Genomic DNA, 17,863 nt, shown 5'->3' on the forward strand with positions numbered 1-17,863 from the left:
TGCTCTATGCATAATGGATAAATGTTTGACTTGGTAAATTGCTCCTCTGCTCTGATTTATGACCATGAAGTTGAGGTGTGACTTTATGTGGCCATAAATAAGCTGAGAGGAGCTCAGAAAACAAGAGGAGAGTTATGAGCTCACTTAAGGATTCTAAGTTAACTCATTCTGCAGCCAGCAACACAAAGGCAAACTAAAAAAAAACACAACCCAATTTAATTATTTTTGCCCAAAAATACATGCATTTAAAGGATACCTAAACTTTCAAGAAACTTTTCATAAGTTTTTTTTTTCTGTACGTACAAGAGGATTTATACAGTTTTGATCGGTCTGTGCCTTGAATCTGCCATTTTTTTATTTTAAATGGAATTGGCTCTGAACTTGTGTGATAGAATTCGCTGCTATGATGTTTCCTATACACAGCACACACACACGAGAGATTCCTACCCTTCTTTTTTTTTTTTCCCTTAGCACACAAAGCAGCATGTAGGACGTTATACAGCAGTGAGCAGTGTAGATGTGAATCCAGCTCTGGAGTTAGGTAAAAGACTTGTTAGAAAGTTTCCTTCTGCTTCTTATTCCTCTCTCTGTATAGAGTATACCTGACTCGTCACTTAGCAAGTAGTCTGTTCCCCCCCCCCCCCGCACGACTGAGTTGAGCTGTCCTTCCAGTAGGGATGTTGATTTTAAGGGAAAGGGGAGAAGTGGCTTGTAGGTGTAGAAAGCAGATTTCTCTAGGACATATTGCAGCATTTGTATATTCACTTGTCCTGTAGTGTTGCCAGGATGGAGCGTCAGCGGTAGATTAGTTTTTCTGCTGATTCTGGTCCCCAGTGTGCGGGGCAGTAGTAGTATTGTGCGTGCATGTGAGCTTAGCACAACATATCCGTCCCACATGTGTGTATTATAAGCACATGTCGTGTCCGTGCCGCTGCTTTTCCTTATGGGAAAACGAAAACGTCACAACATTGACAAGTGAAAATCATCTGTTGTGGACGTGAGAAGTATTTTCTGCGTAGAAGATATGAGATTCCCGGTGGTGGAGGTAGATGAGAGATTAACCCCTTCACGGAATGCGATTGGAAAAGGGAACTTTGTTGTACCTGCAGCATCGGGGCATTGTGATCTGAACACCGTCCATGTGTCAGGGATGTTTGAAACCCAGAATATGGGAGGATTCATAAACCAAATTGCTGGAAAAAAGCCGCTAGTGTGTTGTGTGTTTGTTGTTGTGTGTTTGTGTTTTTTAAGGGCAAAACTAAAAATTTGCTCCAGCATGTACAAGCCCTTGCCTTTTATACAGGGGCTTCTCACAAAATTAGAATATCATCAAAAAGTTAATTTATTTCAGTTCTTCAATACAAAAAGTGAAACTCATTTATTAGTCATTACAAACAGAGTGATCTATTTCAAGTGTTTATTTCTGTTAATGTTGATGATCATGGCTTACAGCCAATGAAAACCCAAAAGTCATTATCTCAGTAAATTAGAATACTTTATAACACCAAGTTATATGGGAGGTGGAGCCGCATATTCATTACTGTAAATGTGACCGCTCAGTACAGGAAGAAGCTGTCAGCGCCGGGGAAAAGATGTGCAGGGACCGCACCAGGAGCAGGTGAGTATAATTACACAGCCCCCGCTCCCCTGCCGACCCCCAAGTATGACTCGAGTATTAGCCGAGAGGGAGACATTCAGCCCCCCAAAAATGGGCTGAAAATCTCGGCTTATACTCGAGTATATACGGTAGCCAAAACCTTCTCTAGATGACTGTATTGATGGGGGAAAATAGATAAAATCACGTAAAGTTAACTTTATTATTTGCATGTGGGTTTTTTTTTTTTAAAGTCACTATTAGAACGTTTTTATACCATTATAAATTTTCCAAATCAATGATGTGTATACCTCTACATGTTTTGGGATATTGACAGGAATGTGTGGCATCTTCAGGGGTTCGCTCCCTCCCGTGATGCATCTTTAAAGGTTCGTCCCCCCTGGTGTTGCATCTTTACGGTTCAGCCCCTCCCGTATTGCATCTTTAGGGGTTCGGCCCCCATGGTGTTGCATCTTTAGAGGTTCACCCGCCCCCCCGGGGTTGCTTCTTTAGGGGTTCGGCCCCCCTGGTGTGTCTTTAGAGGTTCGGCCCCCATGTTGTTGCATCTTTAGGGGTTCGGCCCCCATGGTGTTGCATCTTTAGGAGTTCGGCCCCCATGGTGTTGAATCTTTAGGGGTTCGGCCCCCATGGTGTTGCATCTTTAGGGGTTCGGCCCCCATGGTGTTGCATCTATAGGGGTTCGGCCCCCATGGTGTTGCATCTTTAGGGGTTCGGCCCCCATGGTGTTGCATCTATAGGGGCTCCCCCCCCTGGGGTTGCTTCTTTAGGGGTTCGCCCCCCCCTGGTGTATCTTTAGAGGTTCGGCCCCCATGGTGTTGCATCTTTAGGGGTTTGGCACCCCTGGTGTTGCATCTTTAGAGGTTCGGCTCCCATGGTGTTGCATCTATAGGGGTTCGGCCCCCATGGTGTTGCATCTTTAGGGGTTCGGCCCCCATGGTGTTGCTTCTTTAGGGGTTCGGCCCCCCTGGTGTATCTTTAGCGGTTCGGCCCACATGGTGTTGCATCTTTAGGGGTTTGGCACCCCTGGTGTTGCAGCTTTAGGGGTTCGGCCCCCATGGTGTTGCATCTTTAGGGGTTCGGCCCCCATGGTGTTGCATCTTTAGGGGTTCGGCTCCCATGGTGTTGCATCTTTAGGGGTTCGGCTCCCATGGTGTTGCATCTATAGGGGTTCGGCCCCCATGGTGTTGCATCTTTAGGGGTTCGGCCCCCATGGTGTTGCATCTATAGGGGCTACCCCCCCCACCCCCCGGGGTTGCTTCTTTAGGGGTTCGGCCCCCCCTGGTGTTGCATCTTTAGGGGTTCGGCACCCCTGGTGTTGCATCTTCAGGGGATCGGCACCCATGTTGCATGCGTCCTCTGGATAGCGTACAGCGGCCATTCATACAGAAGACCTGAATTATATGAATTGGTGGAAATTTTTAAGCTCCTTTGTCGTCTGGAGATTTCTAAGAATTGTTACTGAACAATATTGCAGCCGTGTTGTCACCCGGTGTTTGTGTGTAAATAATAGAATACGTCTGCAGCCTCGCTGTGCTTATACTGTAGGCTGTGTGTTTTTGTACAAATAAGTAGCTTTAGCGTCTCTATGCATGGATTTATATTTCTGAAGCGTAGTTAACCCTTTCCTTGCTAGAGCCATAGTTTACCTTCCTGACCAAGCCATTATTATTATTATTTTTTTTTTAAGGTGTCGTGTTATGTTTTGTGGTAATGGCTCGGGAATGCTTCTGCCTATCAAAGTGATTCTCGAATTTTTTTGTTTGTTGTTTTTCTGACTTTTTACTTTTAGTGGTAGTTTTGGATCAATATGATTTTTGCACGGCTTTATAAAAAAAAATTGACAATTTAGAAAAATTGGCAATTTTCAATCTTTTGCATTTTTATGCTTTCAAAACTTCCATCCCACAAAAAGTAGGTTAATGAATAACATTTACCATATGAATGCTTTACATAGACATTACTTTTGGAAAGTCATGTTTCTGTGGGTTTTTGGAGGAGCCCTTCACTTTTAGCGCTCGCTCCCATGAGCATATTCATCGGACTAGAGCTATCCCATGTTCTTTCAGATAGTACTCGGACCAATGTTATGCTATGGGGGGCTGTGCAGATCTGTGTTCCCCCCCCCACCACCACCACCACCACCCCGAGACAATGTCACTTTTTCATAGTGCATGTATTTTAATATTTTTTTTTAAACATTGTCTTGAGTGGTTGAGTCTCCACCGAACCTTGGAAGAAACTAGTGCATGCTCGGACCGAGTGGAAACTTGTTAATCTGGATAGCCCTTTTGAACAATATGGGTGAGAGGGCTATCCAATCAGAAATTGGGCAGCACATTTTAGGTTTATACACTTGTCTGCATGAGCCCCAAGTCTGAGACTCTGGTCGAGACTCCCATAGGCTTCTATTTACAGAGGAACTAACGGTCCCAAGTGTGGGCCGGCAGGACAGCGCAGTAATCACATGATGCTTGATGGGCCCAGAACGCTGAAAACTGTGACGACCGGAAAGTATTTTAATGCAAACACAATACTGGTTTGCTTAAAAGGGATCAATTTAAAAAAAACAAACTTGGTGTTCTTTTCGGCAAGGTTCACGATTTTCCTGTGCTGTACATTGAGCCCTTTCATAAGTTTTGCAAATGTTAGACAAACTCAGAAGTTTCACCCCACTCTCAACGGAACCGTTCACTCCGAGACAGATGGCGGCAGATTGGACTCTCTCATGCATCATTTTTGGAGGCTCACAAAAGTACGGTCAATCCCGCTTATCTGCAGGCCTGAAAAGCGGAAACTGCCCAGAGATGGAGACCAAAATGACTCCATCTGCCTCATTATAGTGTGTGTGGTTCTATCCTGTGTTCTTCCTTCAGAATCTGCTAGCGGTTTCTTGATTTGTTGAATGGCGGTACATAACTTATTTGGATTTCTATTCTGATTTTTGGGAGGCAGAATTAAGAAATAAAACAGCAATTCTTCAGTTTATATTTTGTGTTAGTCTACTTAGCCGTGTTACGTAAATTAAACTGAATAGTTGGGTCCCTTGTCTAGTGCACTGCAGCCCACAGGAGGGCTGTAACCCCCTGGATGGTAAGACGAGCTCCTGTGATGATTGCCACAGATGAAGCTTCTGTGCCCGCAGGATGTCCATTACATACTGGTCCTTACCGCAAATGGAACACCTTGCCGAATAAGGTGTACTGGGCTAAGATGTAAGGGGTTATAGAGGAGTTCTTATTTTAGATATTTACTTCTAGAAGTCAACTCAGTCATGCATTCGCAGACACAACCCACTAATGGAGGCAGGACAGCAGAACACCAAGCTGATCGTCTTGCATAAAGCAGACTGGAAACAGTGGTGGGACCTGGTTGTACCAATTTTCCCCTATCTGCGAGGTAGGTTATAACTGGAAGATGATTGGGTCTGACCACAGGGTCCTCCACCTATTGCAAAAGCAAGAGGTCATAAATCTATGTAAATAGAGCTAGTGCACTATTGCTTTATTCTTTATTCTTGGTCTGTCGGACTACCAGCAATGTACTCGGCTGTTTTCATAAGTCCCATGCAGTAAATGGAGCCGTAGCAAACGGTAGATTTCCGCAGTCAGATTCCATCTAATCAGAGCAGTGGAGTCGGTATAAAATATATACCGGTAATACATTGGTACAGTAGTACAGTGCAGGATGTGCTGTAAATGTTTTTCAGAAGAATTCGGAAAGTTGTGAAATGTTCTGTTCCTGATCTCAGGATCTCTGCTTTTAGTGTAAATGAATCTGTGCTGCACTTTATGCACATGCTCAGTAGTGACCAGTGCTGTGGGGTTGTAGATGAGATGAATCTGTGCTGCACTTTATGCACATGCTCAGTAGTGACCAGTGCTGTGGGGTTGTAGATGAGATGAATCTGTGCTGTACTTTATGTACAGGCTCAGTAGTGACCAGTGCTGTGGGGTTGTAGAGGAGATGAATCTGTGCTGCACTTTATGTACAGGCTCAGTAGTGACCAGTGCTGTGGGGTTGTAGTTGAGATGAATCTGTGCTGCACTTTATGTATATGCTCAGTAGTGACCAGTGCTGTGGGGTTGTAGTTGAGATGAATGTGTGCTGCACTTTATGTACAGGCTCAGTAGTGACCAGTGCTGTGGGGTTGTAGTTTAGATGAATCTGTGCTGCAGTTTATGCACATGCTCAGTAGTGACCAGTGCTGTGGGGCTGTAGATGAGATGAATCTGTGCTGCACTTTATGCACATGCTCAGTAGTGACCAGTGCTGTGGGGCTGTAGATGAGATGAATCTGTGCTGCAGTTTATGCACATGCTCAGTAGTGACCAGTGCTGTGGGGTTTGGCATCTGGCTTCTCGATTCCACAGCCCTGCATCTACGAGTTGGTATGAACTCTTCGTGACCAGAATATCCTAAATGAATGGTGTCATTCAAAACTACAATTTGTCCCACAAAAAACAAACCCTAATATGACTATTGTGTATTATACAAAACTTTTTTTTTTCTTCCCTCTGCGTTTTGTCTGGACTAAAATACACAATAGCAATGTGCTCTGACTATTGCATTTATTTATTTATTTATTTTTTGCTTATGTATGTTCTCTGTTTTTGGTGCAGATTTGATGCTGCGTTTTTGTTAAGGCTTCTTCTTTTTGTATTTTTTTTTTTTTAAACACGTATTTAACTCTCCCATTTAGGGGGGAAAATGCACAATTTAACAGCGTCTTCAATAGCGCACTGGGCAGGAGTTTTCATGAAATCGCACCCACTTTGCTTGAACTGTTAAATGCAGCAGATTCTTTGTGCGAAAAGCAGCGTTTACGTTACGTGGGAACACGGACTAGATCTGATATTCTGCCGATCCATGTTTCGCATTGCTCTTCGGTGGGAGGACGACCATTATGGCACACCTCACATATCCTTGCCTGTACGAAGTGGAGGAATGCGGGTGATATCACATTTTAGGACGAGGGCGATGGAGACGTGTTAAGATGTGTAGGGATGGGTTTAATTCTGTGGTATTCCTTTAATCTGGAATTAAGGAGAAATGACAATTACTGGATTGATTCTCCTCATTATGGAAAAGTATGTAAAATGCAAGGGTGGAGAAAACTTTCCCCAAATAAAATGATTGTTGGAAATCTTCACTGACTTGTGTGTCCTACATTCTGCCTGTTCGGTGAGATTTCACTTTAACGCTTGTCCTATTGACAGCATCCATCACCGATCCATAGAATATGGAATATGTAATCACTGATCATAAAAGTTCCAATTTCGGTAACAACCACCGATCCCAAGAACTAGGTGAATGGAGGTGTAGGGAGCTGGCTGTGTAAGAATGGCGGCATGCATGCACACTACTGCTCGGTTCACACGGAGGGTCACAAACCCCCTCTTCTGGATCTGTTATGGTCTCGCTGGTTTTATCCCCTCCGATCCTACAGTTGGCCCCTATTCTGTGGCTAGAGGTCTGTTCTAGCAGTGTTTAGGGTATAACACTTCTAACAACACAGACGCCCAGAAGTTCAGACAAGTTCAGAACCATGACTGATAAACACCATCAACTTCAAAATTCATGAAAGGTTTGTCTGCTTTTGACCATCACTTTTCCCCACAATAATGCATTAATCACTGGTGGTCCCAGAGATCTGCTGTAATCTTACTGGTTAAGGTTCCTTGCACCAAAAGACCTATGAGTGCTCAGCCGACTGCTCCTGGAGGTGAGCGGACACCCTACAAGCTCCGGTAGTGTCTGACCTCCTGAAATGATAACCATGACTCAAGTATTTACTAAGACGCGTCAGGAGAACTACATTTATTGCTCTAGATAGTACAGCTGGAAAAAGACAAATGGCCATCAAGTTCATCCGAGAGATTGGACAGAGCACAATACGTGGTCAAATCCGACCACAAAAGCGCAAATCTTTCCCTTTTGATCCCAATTGTCGACCCAGTGGAACTGTTCTTCCAGACAAAATTCTACATGGCACGGTTCTGCTGCCCTAATGCCTCTTAACCGGGTACAGCTTCCTTAGTGCACATATCAGCCTAATATGTCTAGGGACTGTGCTGATTCTCCTGCTCAGTAACTTGCCATCCACGTTTTTTGTGTCTGTGGGGTTACTAGTCGGCATTCTGGCTGCACTATAGGTACTGGAACTTTCTTTGCCTCATTCACCAGCCTGCTACATGCATGTATGCACTGAGCAGAACTCGCTGTTTTAATAAGTGCCGACTAACCACAATGATCACTGCGCTCGGTGCTGCCCCGAAGACTGAAAGCAGGCAGCTGCAGGGGGAATATAACTTTTGTTTTCTCCCTATAACCACACTCGTAATTAGACATCTGTACATGTTTAAACTGTATTTACCTGCAGATTACCCCTTTGCTGCAGGTTTTTGGCTGACTGGTTCCCTTAAGACATTTGTTACTTTATTTGGTGTAGTAGGAAAAATGATATGAAAGAGATTTATTTTGTTCAGTGTGATGCAGTAATAGATCTGATTTTCCGTTTCTTTTACAAGGATGTTTTTTTGTTTTTTTTTTCCAAGCCCAGATATGAGTGAAGGAAGATGATGATCTGCCGGTATTTGTGCTTTCCCTCCACACGATGCAGAGTTCATCTGACTGTGGATTATGTAATCGTCCTCCTGTGCCTGCAGCTCTCACATGGCAGCCACTGGTGCTATTCTGTTATATCGGGCACATCAACAGAGTTGGTTGTCTTTTGGAATTATTGCTTAGTTGTCACCACGCACGCCCGCGCTTCTCAGGTGCATTTTTTTTTTTGAGACAGAATAAAACATACTGTAAAAGCTGCCAGATACTAAGCCGCACAGGAGACTAGTCAAAAAGGCTGGTCCTAGGCAACTTCTTCCTGCCTGATCCCCTGGAGTGACAGTTCTCTCTGCCCGCTCCCCTGGAGTGACAGTTCTCTCCCTGCATGCCTGTATGGGGCGAAACCTGTCACTTCAGGTGATCAGGAAGTGAAATGCCGCCGGGCACCTGCCCATTCGACTACTGTTCTGTGCAGCTCAGTCCTCTGTTGCTTTTAAAGTATATTTTTCTTTCAAGTGCCGCGGTGTTTTGATGTCAACCATACCTGGCTGAAATCGTACAATCCATGTCATACAGGTCAGGGAACTTGTATCAGCTGTCAGATTCCCTTTAATTAAAACTTTAAACTAAACTGGCCCGGATGATGTGATGAATTTCTACCTAAAGCTAAAGGCATGTCTGTAAAGGCGCTCGCATCTGAATAAATCGAAACCTTTGGTGTAGAAATCCTCCTTGCCCTCACGCCTTATTGCTTGCCTCCTGCGTTTGACAGGTCAGTCCGGTGCTTGTCTTAGATTTTTGCGAGGAGCAGCAGTTAAAAGACAAGAATGACCTGTCAATCAGACGCAGAAGGCCGGCGCCAGGCGGGGAATAAGTAGTGAGGCCGGTAGCGTTTATCGTCATTTTTCTCCGCAATGACTGGGATGAGTTCTACGCCAAAGATATAGATTTACTCAGCGTGAGAAGACTTATACCCTAGTCTGGTTCCCTTGAAGAAACTATGTACTGAACTTCTTGTTGACTCTCGAGGATTTTGTGACTTCTTGCGTGTTACACTAACTTATAATGTGACCCTCTCTTTGTCTTTTTCAGGTTTACTGATCAATGGATAAAGTTGGGAAAATGTGGAATACATTCAAATATCGTTGCCAGAATCTATTTAGCCATGAAGATGATGGAAATCAATCCAGTGCAGTGGATGTTAATGCAAACAAGTGTTTCAGTGGAGGGGAGAAAGCGGAAGCTTCCTCGAGTCTGTCGCCCTTGTCCTCTACCCATCGTTTGCAGATCTCTTCTGAACTAACCTTGACTGCCTGCAGCAGCTCCAATAGGAGAAATCCAAATTGTGTCTCTGAAATGCCGCAGCTAGTTGAAATTAGTATTGAAAAAGACAGTGACCTGGGCCTTGGTGCAGGGGCCCGTTTGGCACGTAGGGACTCGTATACCAGGCATGCTCCATGGGGTGGGAAAAAGAAGCACTCTTGCTCCACCAAAACTCAAAACTCACTTGATCCTGATAAGAAAATCGTCAGGCAGAGGAGTGGACTCCCAAGAAGAGACCGAAGATATTTAGTAGGATCATTTCACGACATGGAGGTTGTGTCCAATAGAGCAATCGGGAGTCGCAGTTTAAGGCAGAGACTCAATGAGACTGTAGGATTGTGCTTTCCTATTAGAACATATAACAAACCGTCAAAGCCACTCTTTGCAACCAAGAGAAAAATCCATCTTTCGGAGCTTATGCTTGAAAAATGCCCATTTCCGCCCGGCTCGGACCTTGCCCAGAAATGGCACCTTATTAAACAACATACAGCCCCCGTTAGTCCACACTCAAGCATGTTGGATACTTTTGAGCAGACCCTTCTTTCCACTGAAGATGAAGAAGATAGGTTACGCGAAAGACGTAGGCTTAGCATTGAAGAAGGTGTTGACCCTCCTCCCAATGCCCAGATCCACACATTCGAAGCTACAGCACAAGTTAACCCAGTTTATAAGCTTGGACCAAAACTTGCCCCGGGCATGGCTGACATGTCGGTGGACAATGGTGCAGCATCACATGGTGGTTGCGAGTCTGAAGAAGATGGCACGACTCTCTGTCTACAGTCACGTCGACAGAAGCAGCGCCAGTTCTCTGGAGACAGCCATATGCAAACTAGTAGACAGGGAGCCTGGAAAGTCCACACACAGATTGATTATATTCACTGCCTTGTGCCAGATCTAGTGGAAATTACAGGTAACCCTTGCTACTGGGGAGTCATGGATCGCTATGAGGCAGAAGCGTTGCTGGAAGGCAGGCCAGAAGGCACATTTTTGCTCAGGGATTCCGCACAAGAGGACTACCTTTTCTCTGTGAGCTTCCGTCGCTACAACCGATCTCTGCACGCTCGGATTGAGCAGTGGAACCATAACTTCAGCTTCGACGCCCATGATCCCTGCGTGTTTCACTCCTCCACTGTTACGGGACTCTTAGAACATTACAAAGATCCGAGTTCTTGCATGTTCTTCGAACCCTTACTCACGGTACCTTTAAATAGAACTTTCCCGTTCAGCCTGCAGTACATCTGCAGGTCAGTCATTTGCAGGTCTACCACCTACGATGGTATTGATTTACTCCCTCTGCCATCTATGCTACACGACTTCCTGAAGGAGTATCATTATAAGCAGAAGGTCAGAGTTCGGTGGTTGGAGAGGGAGCCGATTAAGTCGAAATAACCGATAACACATTTCTGTTCTCCGGTCTCTACCTTCCAAAAAAAATAATAATTATCACCTCATAGACTTAGGATATGCTCAGTTATTAAAGCACATGTACCTGTAATTTAGAAATAGTGTATGACACTTCGAGCTTTAAGTGTATCGGTAAACTATAATCTGCCGGTAAATGAGGCCGCCGTGCATTCTCTGAAACTACGAAGCGGATCCTTTTACGCTGCATGTTCTTACGAATGCTGACGCTTTATCATCCTAACGCTTGGATGTCCTCCATTTTTCATTCTCGAGCAGAACCCGAGAGGTGTCTACATGGCTTCTTTTCTTACCATTAACGGTAGTTTAAATGTTTCAGGATTTTAAAAAATAAAAATAAACGCTAAATGTTCCCGACGTGACAAAATCCCTAATTCCTAACACACTAGACAGATGGTGGCCATCCTGCTACGGAAATAAATTTTGATGCCTTTTTTCGTGAAGCTAAAAGTCAGTAGGGTGTAATTTCGATGTAGCCAGCAGTTTGATTTTTCACATCCAAGGTGGTACTGATTAAATTAGTTGCCAGGGGTTAGTTTTTGGGCTCATATGACCCATGCACAAATAACATTCACAGGTATGACTGTTCGGTCAACTTTAAAGGAAAATTCTGGTCCAAAATGAAATTTTGGTAGTCACATTTTGTTTTTTGTTTTTTTTTGGTTTTTTTTTTCAAATTGTTCCTATCCTTTTTGCTTTTCACCATCACATTATGACTTCTACTTACTAACTGGTAGCTCTTATGTGTTTTGGTGTTCCACAAGAGAATCCTTAGCGTAAATTAGTTCGATCACTGAGTTTTGAGTTGGAAACCTGACTGATTCCGTCAAAAGCATACCAGATGTGAAAACTGACTGGCGGATCCGGTGTGGCCTCCATCCTTCTCCGGGTTCACCTGTGAATGATATTTGCGTTCTATTATCAGACCAGTGAATTCAGGGACCCTTCCTAATGGATTTCCTAAATGCAGACTTGAGTAGAACGGCAGGTCCTTGACATGGAGCGAAATATGTATTTCCATTCGTGATGAGTCTTGTGCAGTAATGTCATCGACCAGAAAGATCGTTCCTTAAGGGGATGCATAGTATTTTTTTTTTGTATTTTTCCAAACTAGTTGAATGAAAGTTACTGTACCATATGAGTCTGGCAAATAGGTGGCAGAAGGGTCTTTTTTGGGGGCTATTTCCATTGCTTTATAACTTTTTGTTCCGTCACTACTTTTTTTTCCCACTGAAACATGGTGTCATAAAATCTGGAGTAATGCAAGAAACATTTCATCTTGAGGGAGAGAAAATGCCAGAAATTCGCCAGCTACTACATCTATAGATAAATGGTACAACTCTTCGTTTAGTTTTAATTTTGTTTTTGGTGCAGAGTTTCAGGGACTTTGATACCCAAGCGCAGCGACATTATCCGTTTCGTGGGTATAACTTGGCATATTAGGTTTTACGCCTGAGTGATGTCACGATAGTGTATTGATGGGCTAAGTAATGACCTAACCCACTAAATGGCTTTATACACTGTGTTCAGGTGATGAAGTTTTGTTTTTTGTTAAATTTTTACTTTTTTATTAGCCTGCTTTGTGGCCTTTTTTTTATCACTGGGCTTGGACTACCCAATCTGAAAATGCACCAAATTTGTCACAGGCTTATGCTGGATGACGGACTTAAGGCATCTTTAGTTTACACCTCCTGTTGGTTGGCTTACTTTGCACCGAAGTTTTGGTCCAGTACGGTATTGTAAGTCACACCCCTTTCCCGTCTGTCAATCCCCTTTGTCAAAATAGGCAAATTCCAACTTAATTTTGCCATATTTAGCTCTGTAAATCTCCCTCTTTAAATCTTACTTACCCTGACTAATATATTCCCAGGCAGAATAATCTGTTTTTTTAAGCTTCTTGAGATCCGTACCTGTGTTTCTCAACCCCTTTAATGCTTTAGTCTGCGTTTTCAAGGGGAAAAATGGAAACAAATGGGTGTAACCTGCACTGCCAGCAACGGATAAGACCAGAATCGAAGTTATGTGGTTTATTTGTCAACGCGTTTCGAAGTAAAAACTTCACCAGGACTTTCCACCATCACCCAGTGGTGTCCAAGGGTGCTATCCCAACTGCAGTGCCCCGTTCCTCTTCGTTCGCGCACACAAAACACAGTGACAACATTTCTTGCATTACTTTAGGTTTTACATTAACCGTTCTACCCCTCCACAGAAAAGCATCAGATTTATAGACCTTTTTAACTACTTTTTTTTGTTGTTTTTTTTTTTTTTCCCCCTTGCCATTAAATTTTTTTTTTTTTTTTTTGGAACTCTGTTCCTCTAGGTGTTTAAGGTACTGTGCATTCTTTGCAATTGTATATAGTTTTTAAGACTGCATTGGCACTTTAAATTTTAACCCCTTTAGGGGTAATGGTGTACTCCGCCATTGTCTGGGACAGACGCATTGTTGGCATTGGACAGTGTTGAAAATGCTCCCCAGGCGAGCATTTAAAAAAAAAAAAAAAGAAAAAAAAAAAAGTTTGTGTTCATTCTTGTACATGTCGGTGTTAGTGTGAGCATGGCTGCTCAGGTTTTGTGAGTGTATCCTTCTTTTTCAAAGTGGATCTGGTACCGAAATTCATAATACTAGCTGTTTACGTTATTTAATAAATATTAGACCCCATGAGGCTGGTGTAATTACTTTGAAAATCTGTCAGAATGGCCGCAAAATCCTTATGATTAGGAGTCCAGCTAAACAGTGAGAGTTCATGAGTCCAAATGTATTCAGTCTCCACCCGCCCAGCCTGACTGACAACTGCAGCTTGTGCTGAGCAGTGTGAGATCTTGGCAGCAACAGGAAGGAGGGGCACTGAGGAGCTGTGAAATCAGACTAGATGGACAGAGATTGATCACATTTCAAAAACAATTATACAGCCATTGCGATAAGTTTTCAAAGTAAGCACCCAAGCCTCATCAGGTCTCAGATCTATTTACCAATGTACGCAAGTTTTCGTATTGTGGAAACAACTGGTGAACGATCCACGTCAAGCACAGGTGAAATGGCATATTTTGCCAGCTGGACCACCTCGCCCCATGCCTTAGTGATGACTCCTAGTACTTAGTAAATTGATAGGCTATATTCTGAATATTGGTTCAGCTGGCAAAATGGGCTCCTGCGGGGGGAAACTACAGTGGATGTAAGGAATTGTCACCCAATATTCGTACTGATAACACTCTGTAAAGTTTAGTTCTGAGATGCTTCATCTCTATGCAAACCTAACAAGAAGTGTTTATTGCTTCCTGTGCCTTTTTCATAACCTTGATTTCCCTTTTCGTCTTGTCGTCTTTGGTGCTTTTTGCTTTTAAGTCTACATAAGCGAAGCATCTGATCCTCCCACGTCTTTCCTCCAGTCAATTATCTAGAGTAGAACTTAAGATGCAATTCTTCACCTACACAATTTTTTTAATCAGACCTGTATTTTTTTTTGTGTGTGTGTGGACATAGAATAAGTAGCCTGTTCTACACAACCCTCCCAAATAAGTGTTTCATTTTTCTTTTATGCTGTTACAGGACACTAGAAGTGTAAACATTTAAAAAAAAAAAATGTAAGTTGTACTGGGAAAACTTGAAAAATTATTGCTTTTGTATGGAAGATGGAGCCTTTACCACCACATTCAGACGGGCATAATACACTGTATTGCGGCCACAATTCCCTGCCTAACCACGGGTTTTATGTCACTATCATAGGGATCTATGGCCTGATGGTTCATGATGGCGGGCTCCTAATCAGACTGGGATTTGTGGACATAGTATGGATACTACAATGAATCCTGTATTACTGGCTAACCTATGCCCTATCCCCTCCTATCAACACGTGTGTGTGAATTACATGCACACACACAAACAGGTGCGAATACATACATACATACATACATGTGCGCTTACACAGATATACATACACGTAGATATATATATATATATACACAAACATAGGCCTGTATATATGTGTGTACACACATACATACATACATACACGCGCATAGATATGCACACACACGCACACACTCTTTCCTACAGACACCCTATTATAGGCAAAGATTGTGAATATGGATTGGAATAACACGATGACCACAGAAGGGAACTATGTACGCAAGATCCTTATAGATCATATGCATTCAATCCTACACATGAAAATTTTCCTTTTTTGAGGAACTTAAATCTTTAATGATGTCCTAATTACATGGATTATCCTGTGATGTCCCTACTATTAGCCCTAATTTTGTAAAATATCAGCGGCCGTATTTCTCACCTCCACGGTTAGTCGCTGAGCCTGTAGTACAACACGAGTGGTAAAACAAACTTTTGCTTGGTAAAATAGTGCCCGATCCGCATTGATTCCCCTTCCCTTACCCCACCGCCTGTGTGCCAGCTACCGATCTCTCATTTTATAGAAACAAGTGACCCAAAGCATTAGGCGTTTTTATGCCCCCCACCCCCAAAATCATCAGTAGGGATATGTTGCCTTTTGCACAGGACTAGGTGTGGTATGGCATTTGCCATCAATATGTTATTTTAGAGGTATTTAAGTGGTGATCAGGGGTGTTATATACGTATCTAGCCCATCACAGACTCCAGTGACATGCCCAATAATTTTATACCAAAACATAGTTGGGGCGACCTTCCTCCCCTTCCTTCTCCTTTTTTTTTTAAACCATTCATGTGTATACCAAAGTATTTTAGACCGACTAATGCGTTATATGCAATTGTGCTGGAACAATTCTCTTTTACGTGTGCACTTTAATTGCCTTTGATGTTGTTTAGTGTGACTTGCTGACACATGAGGCATTTCCACATTTTTTTCCCCCCCCCTTTTGGCTACAGTGTAAAAGTATTTCAGAAGGATGACTAACCTTTCACGTGCCGGAGGGGGCTGCCGTGGCCCTGCCCTTTGGGGCATCTTCTGCCCTTTCGGTAGCGCGGGGCATCGCAAGGTTCTCCACAACGTAGTAACACTAGAGATTCCAGTCTTTGTAAAAACAAAAAAACAAAAAACAAATCGTGTATGTGGATCTGTAAATAGACCTGACATTTCTACAACTCTACGTGCTAGTATAAAATTTGTCTTTTCAGTATTGTGTACAATACATACAAACCAGTACTCTGTTAGATTAGCCGCTTAAATCTAAAAAAAAAAATCACCAGCATGAAGTTGCATTAGATCTGTATATTCTGTGCGTTGATCTAGACTTTCTCTGTAACTACCATATGTTGACATGCTAGTGAATTGGCATAATGCCCCCTTTTTTTCCCCCCTCTAAGCTTGTCCAAAAACCAGGAAACCTTTCTTCCTATGACTGCTAACCAGATGGCTTCTGGATGAAATGGTCGCACCCGCTTTAATGGCCGCTCTGAGAAGGTGGTGACCGGTGTTGCAGCTTCTAGACTTGTCTGGCAATGTACACGCTCCACCATCCTGTTAGCTGAATCCTAATTTTAGTGTATGGGTTGTTTTGACCTCCTAGAACTTTGTGTGATGTGATAAACCAGATTTTCTATTTTTGTTTTTTTTTCCCCCCACCAATGGCTTGTAAAAATTGTCAAATATTCGTTTAAAAAAGCATCAATCCAAAATAGTGTACGCTTTCGAATAAAATAAAAATCTTAGTCTGCAGTGCATGATGTGGAGGATGTCTGTCCTAACATCTTGGTCATGACTATTGGCGTTTGTGTTTTTTACTATTTGTGTTATGTAAGTGGACCAATAATTCTAATGGGATGCAACGTAAGGCCCAAAACACACATCGAAGGCAACCAAAGCCATTGGGTCACCTGCTTCTGCTGAAATCAACAAGTTTGGCCAACTAGCTAATGTATATGGGGTCTCCTGACTCTGATAACTCTCGGCAGATGGTGTTCGGGATAGAAGAATCTGATGTTGGATTTTAATGGCCGATGCTTTGTACCATGGGTGATATCGCCAGAAGATTTGCGGCTGTTTGCGCTCCTAGCTTCACATTGAGACCACATGAATGATAAAACAGAGTGCACATGTAATATGGGAGCTGAGTCAAAGGTTTATCAGTCGGACAACAGCTTTTGAAGTGTATGGGCACCTTAACCATGTGTTCAGGTGCCTTCCTGCAGGTCTAGTCAACTCTTCGTCAATTTTAGATATCGGCAAATATGCGAATTGAACTTGGCTGATGTTGTTGCCAAAGATGCTATTTCCCGGGCAGTGGCTGTCTGCGTTGGCCGTATGGGGTTGGGTTACGGGTCTTTTTTTTTTTGCATATTTTGGCTTTTGCCCCAGGATCGTTGACGCTAAAGCAACTTTTTTGAGGTTTCCTTCAACAAATATCATGTCAGCCTGGTGCTTGAAATAATCTATATTCATGACCATAGAGAAGGTGACCAGAAAAAGGCTCGGTCTCTTCTTTAAGGGTCGTTCCCAGAATCTTTGGATATGACTTAAAGGGTGTTACTGCATTTTTTGCGCCTTTGATCTATGGGATTTTATGCAAATCTATTGGCAGTCCTCTGAGCAGATTGTTATTTTTTACGACAGTAATTTAGAATCATAAACCACTTATTTCCACCACGGGGGTCATTTTACTAACATTCTTTTTATCTTCCAAATGTTCTCTGCAAGCTTTGAGCCAGTAGCTTTGTCTTTAGTCTGTAATGGTCTAGGGCCAATTTTGTCTTTGCGTCCCGACCATAGATCTGTGTTTACGGACCCAATATTATTTCTTAAATTGAGTCTGTAATTGGTCAAACCTCATTTGGGCAGAATGTAGGTTGAGGCACACGGTCAACTTTCCAGGTGTTTCTAGTTTCAAGAAAGATTAGTCATCAATTCTTGGGTTAGTCGCACATGATGTCCTTCCGGCAAACATTATTCATGATTTATATTTTCCAAGTAAAAGTTGACAATGTTCAAGGCAGCCAAAAATGATTGACTTTCT

At 43.0% G+C, this 17,863-nt stretch overlaps 1 protein-coding gene across 1 annotated transcript in view; it reads left to right on the forward strand.

Annotated features, from left to right (window-relative positions):
• SOCS5 (suppressor of cytokine signaling 5) overlaps nucleotides 1–11,273 on the forward strand; it is a 33,921-nt gene extending 22,648 nt beyond the window's left edge. The window contains exon 3 of the mRNA XM_069768636.1: nucleotides 9,269–11,273. Coding sequence (XP_069624737.1) covers nucleotides 9,281–10,888 — 1,608 coding nt within the window. The 5' untranslated portion in view covers nucleotides 9,269–9,280 and the 3' untranslated portion in view covers nucleotides 10,889–11,273. The remainder of the gene's footprint in view (nucleotides 1–9,268) is intronic.
• The last annotated feature ends 6,590 nt before the right edge of the window (nucleotides 11,274–17,863 follow it).

The sequence above is a fragment of the Ranitomeya imitator genome, chromosome 5 (genome assembly GCF_032444005.1).
Source record: "Ranitomeya imitator isolate aRanImi1 chromosome 5, aRanImi1.pri, whole genome shotgun sequence".
NCBI lineage: Eukaryota > Metazoa > Chordata > Amphibia > Anura > Dendrobatidae > Ranitomeya > Ranitomeya imitator.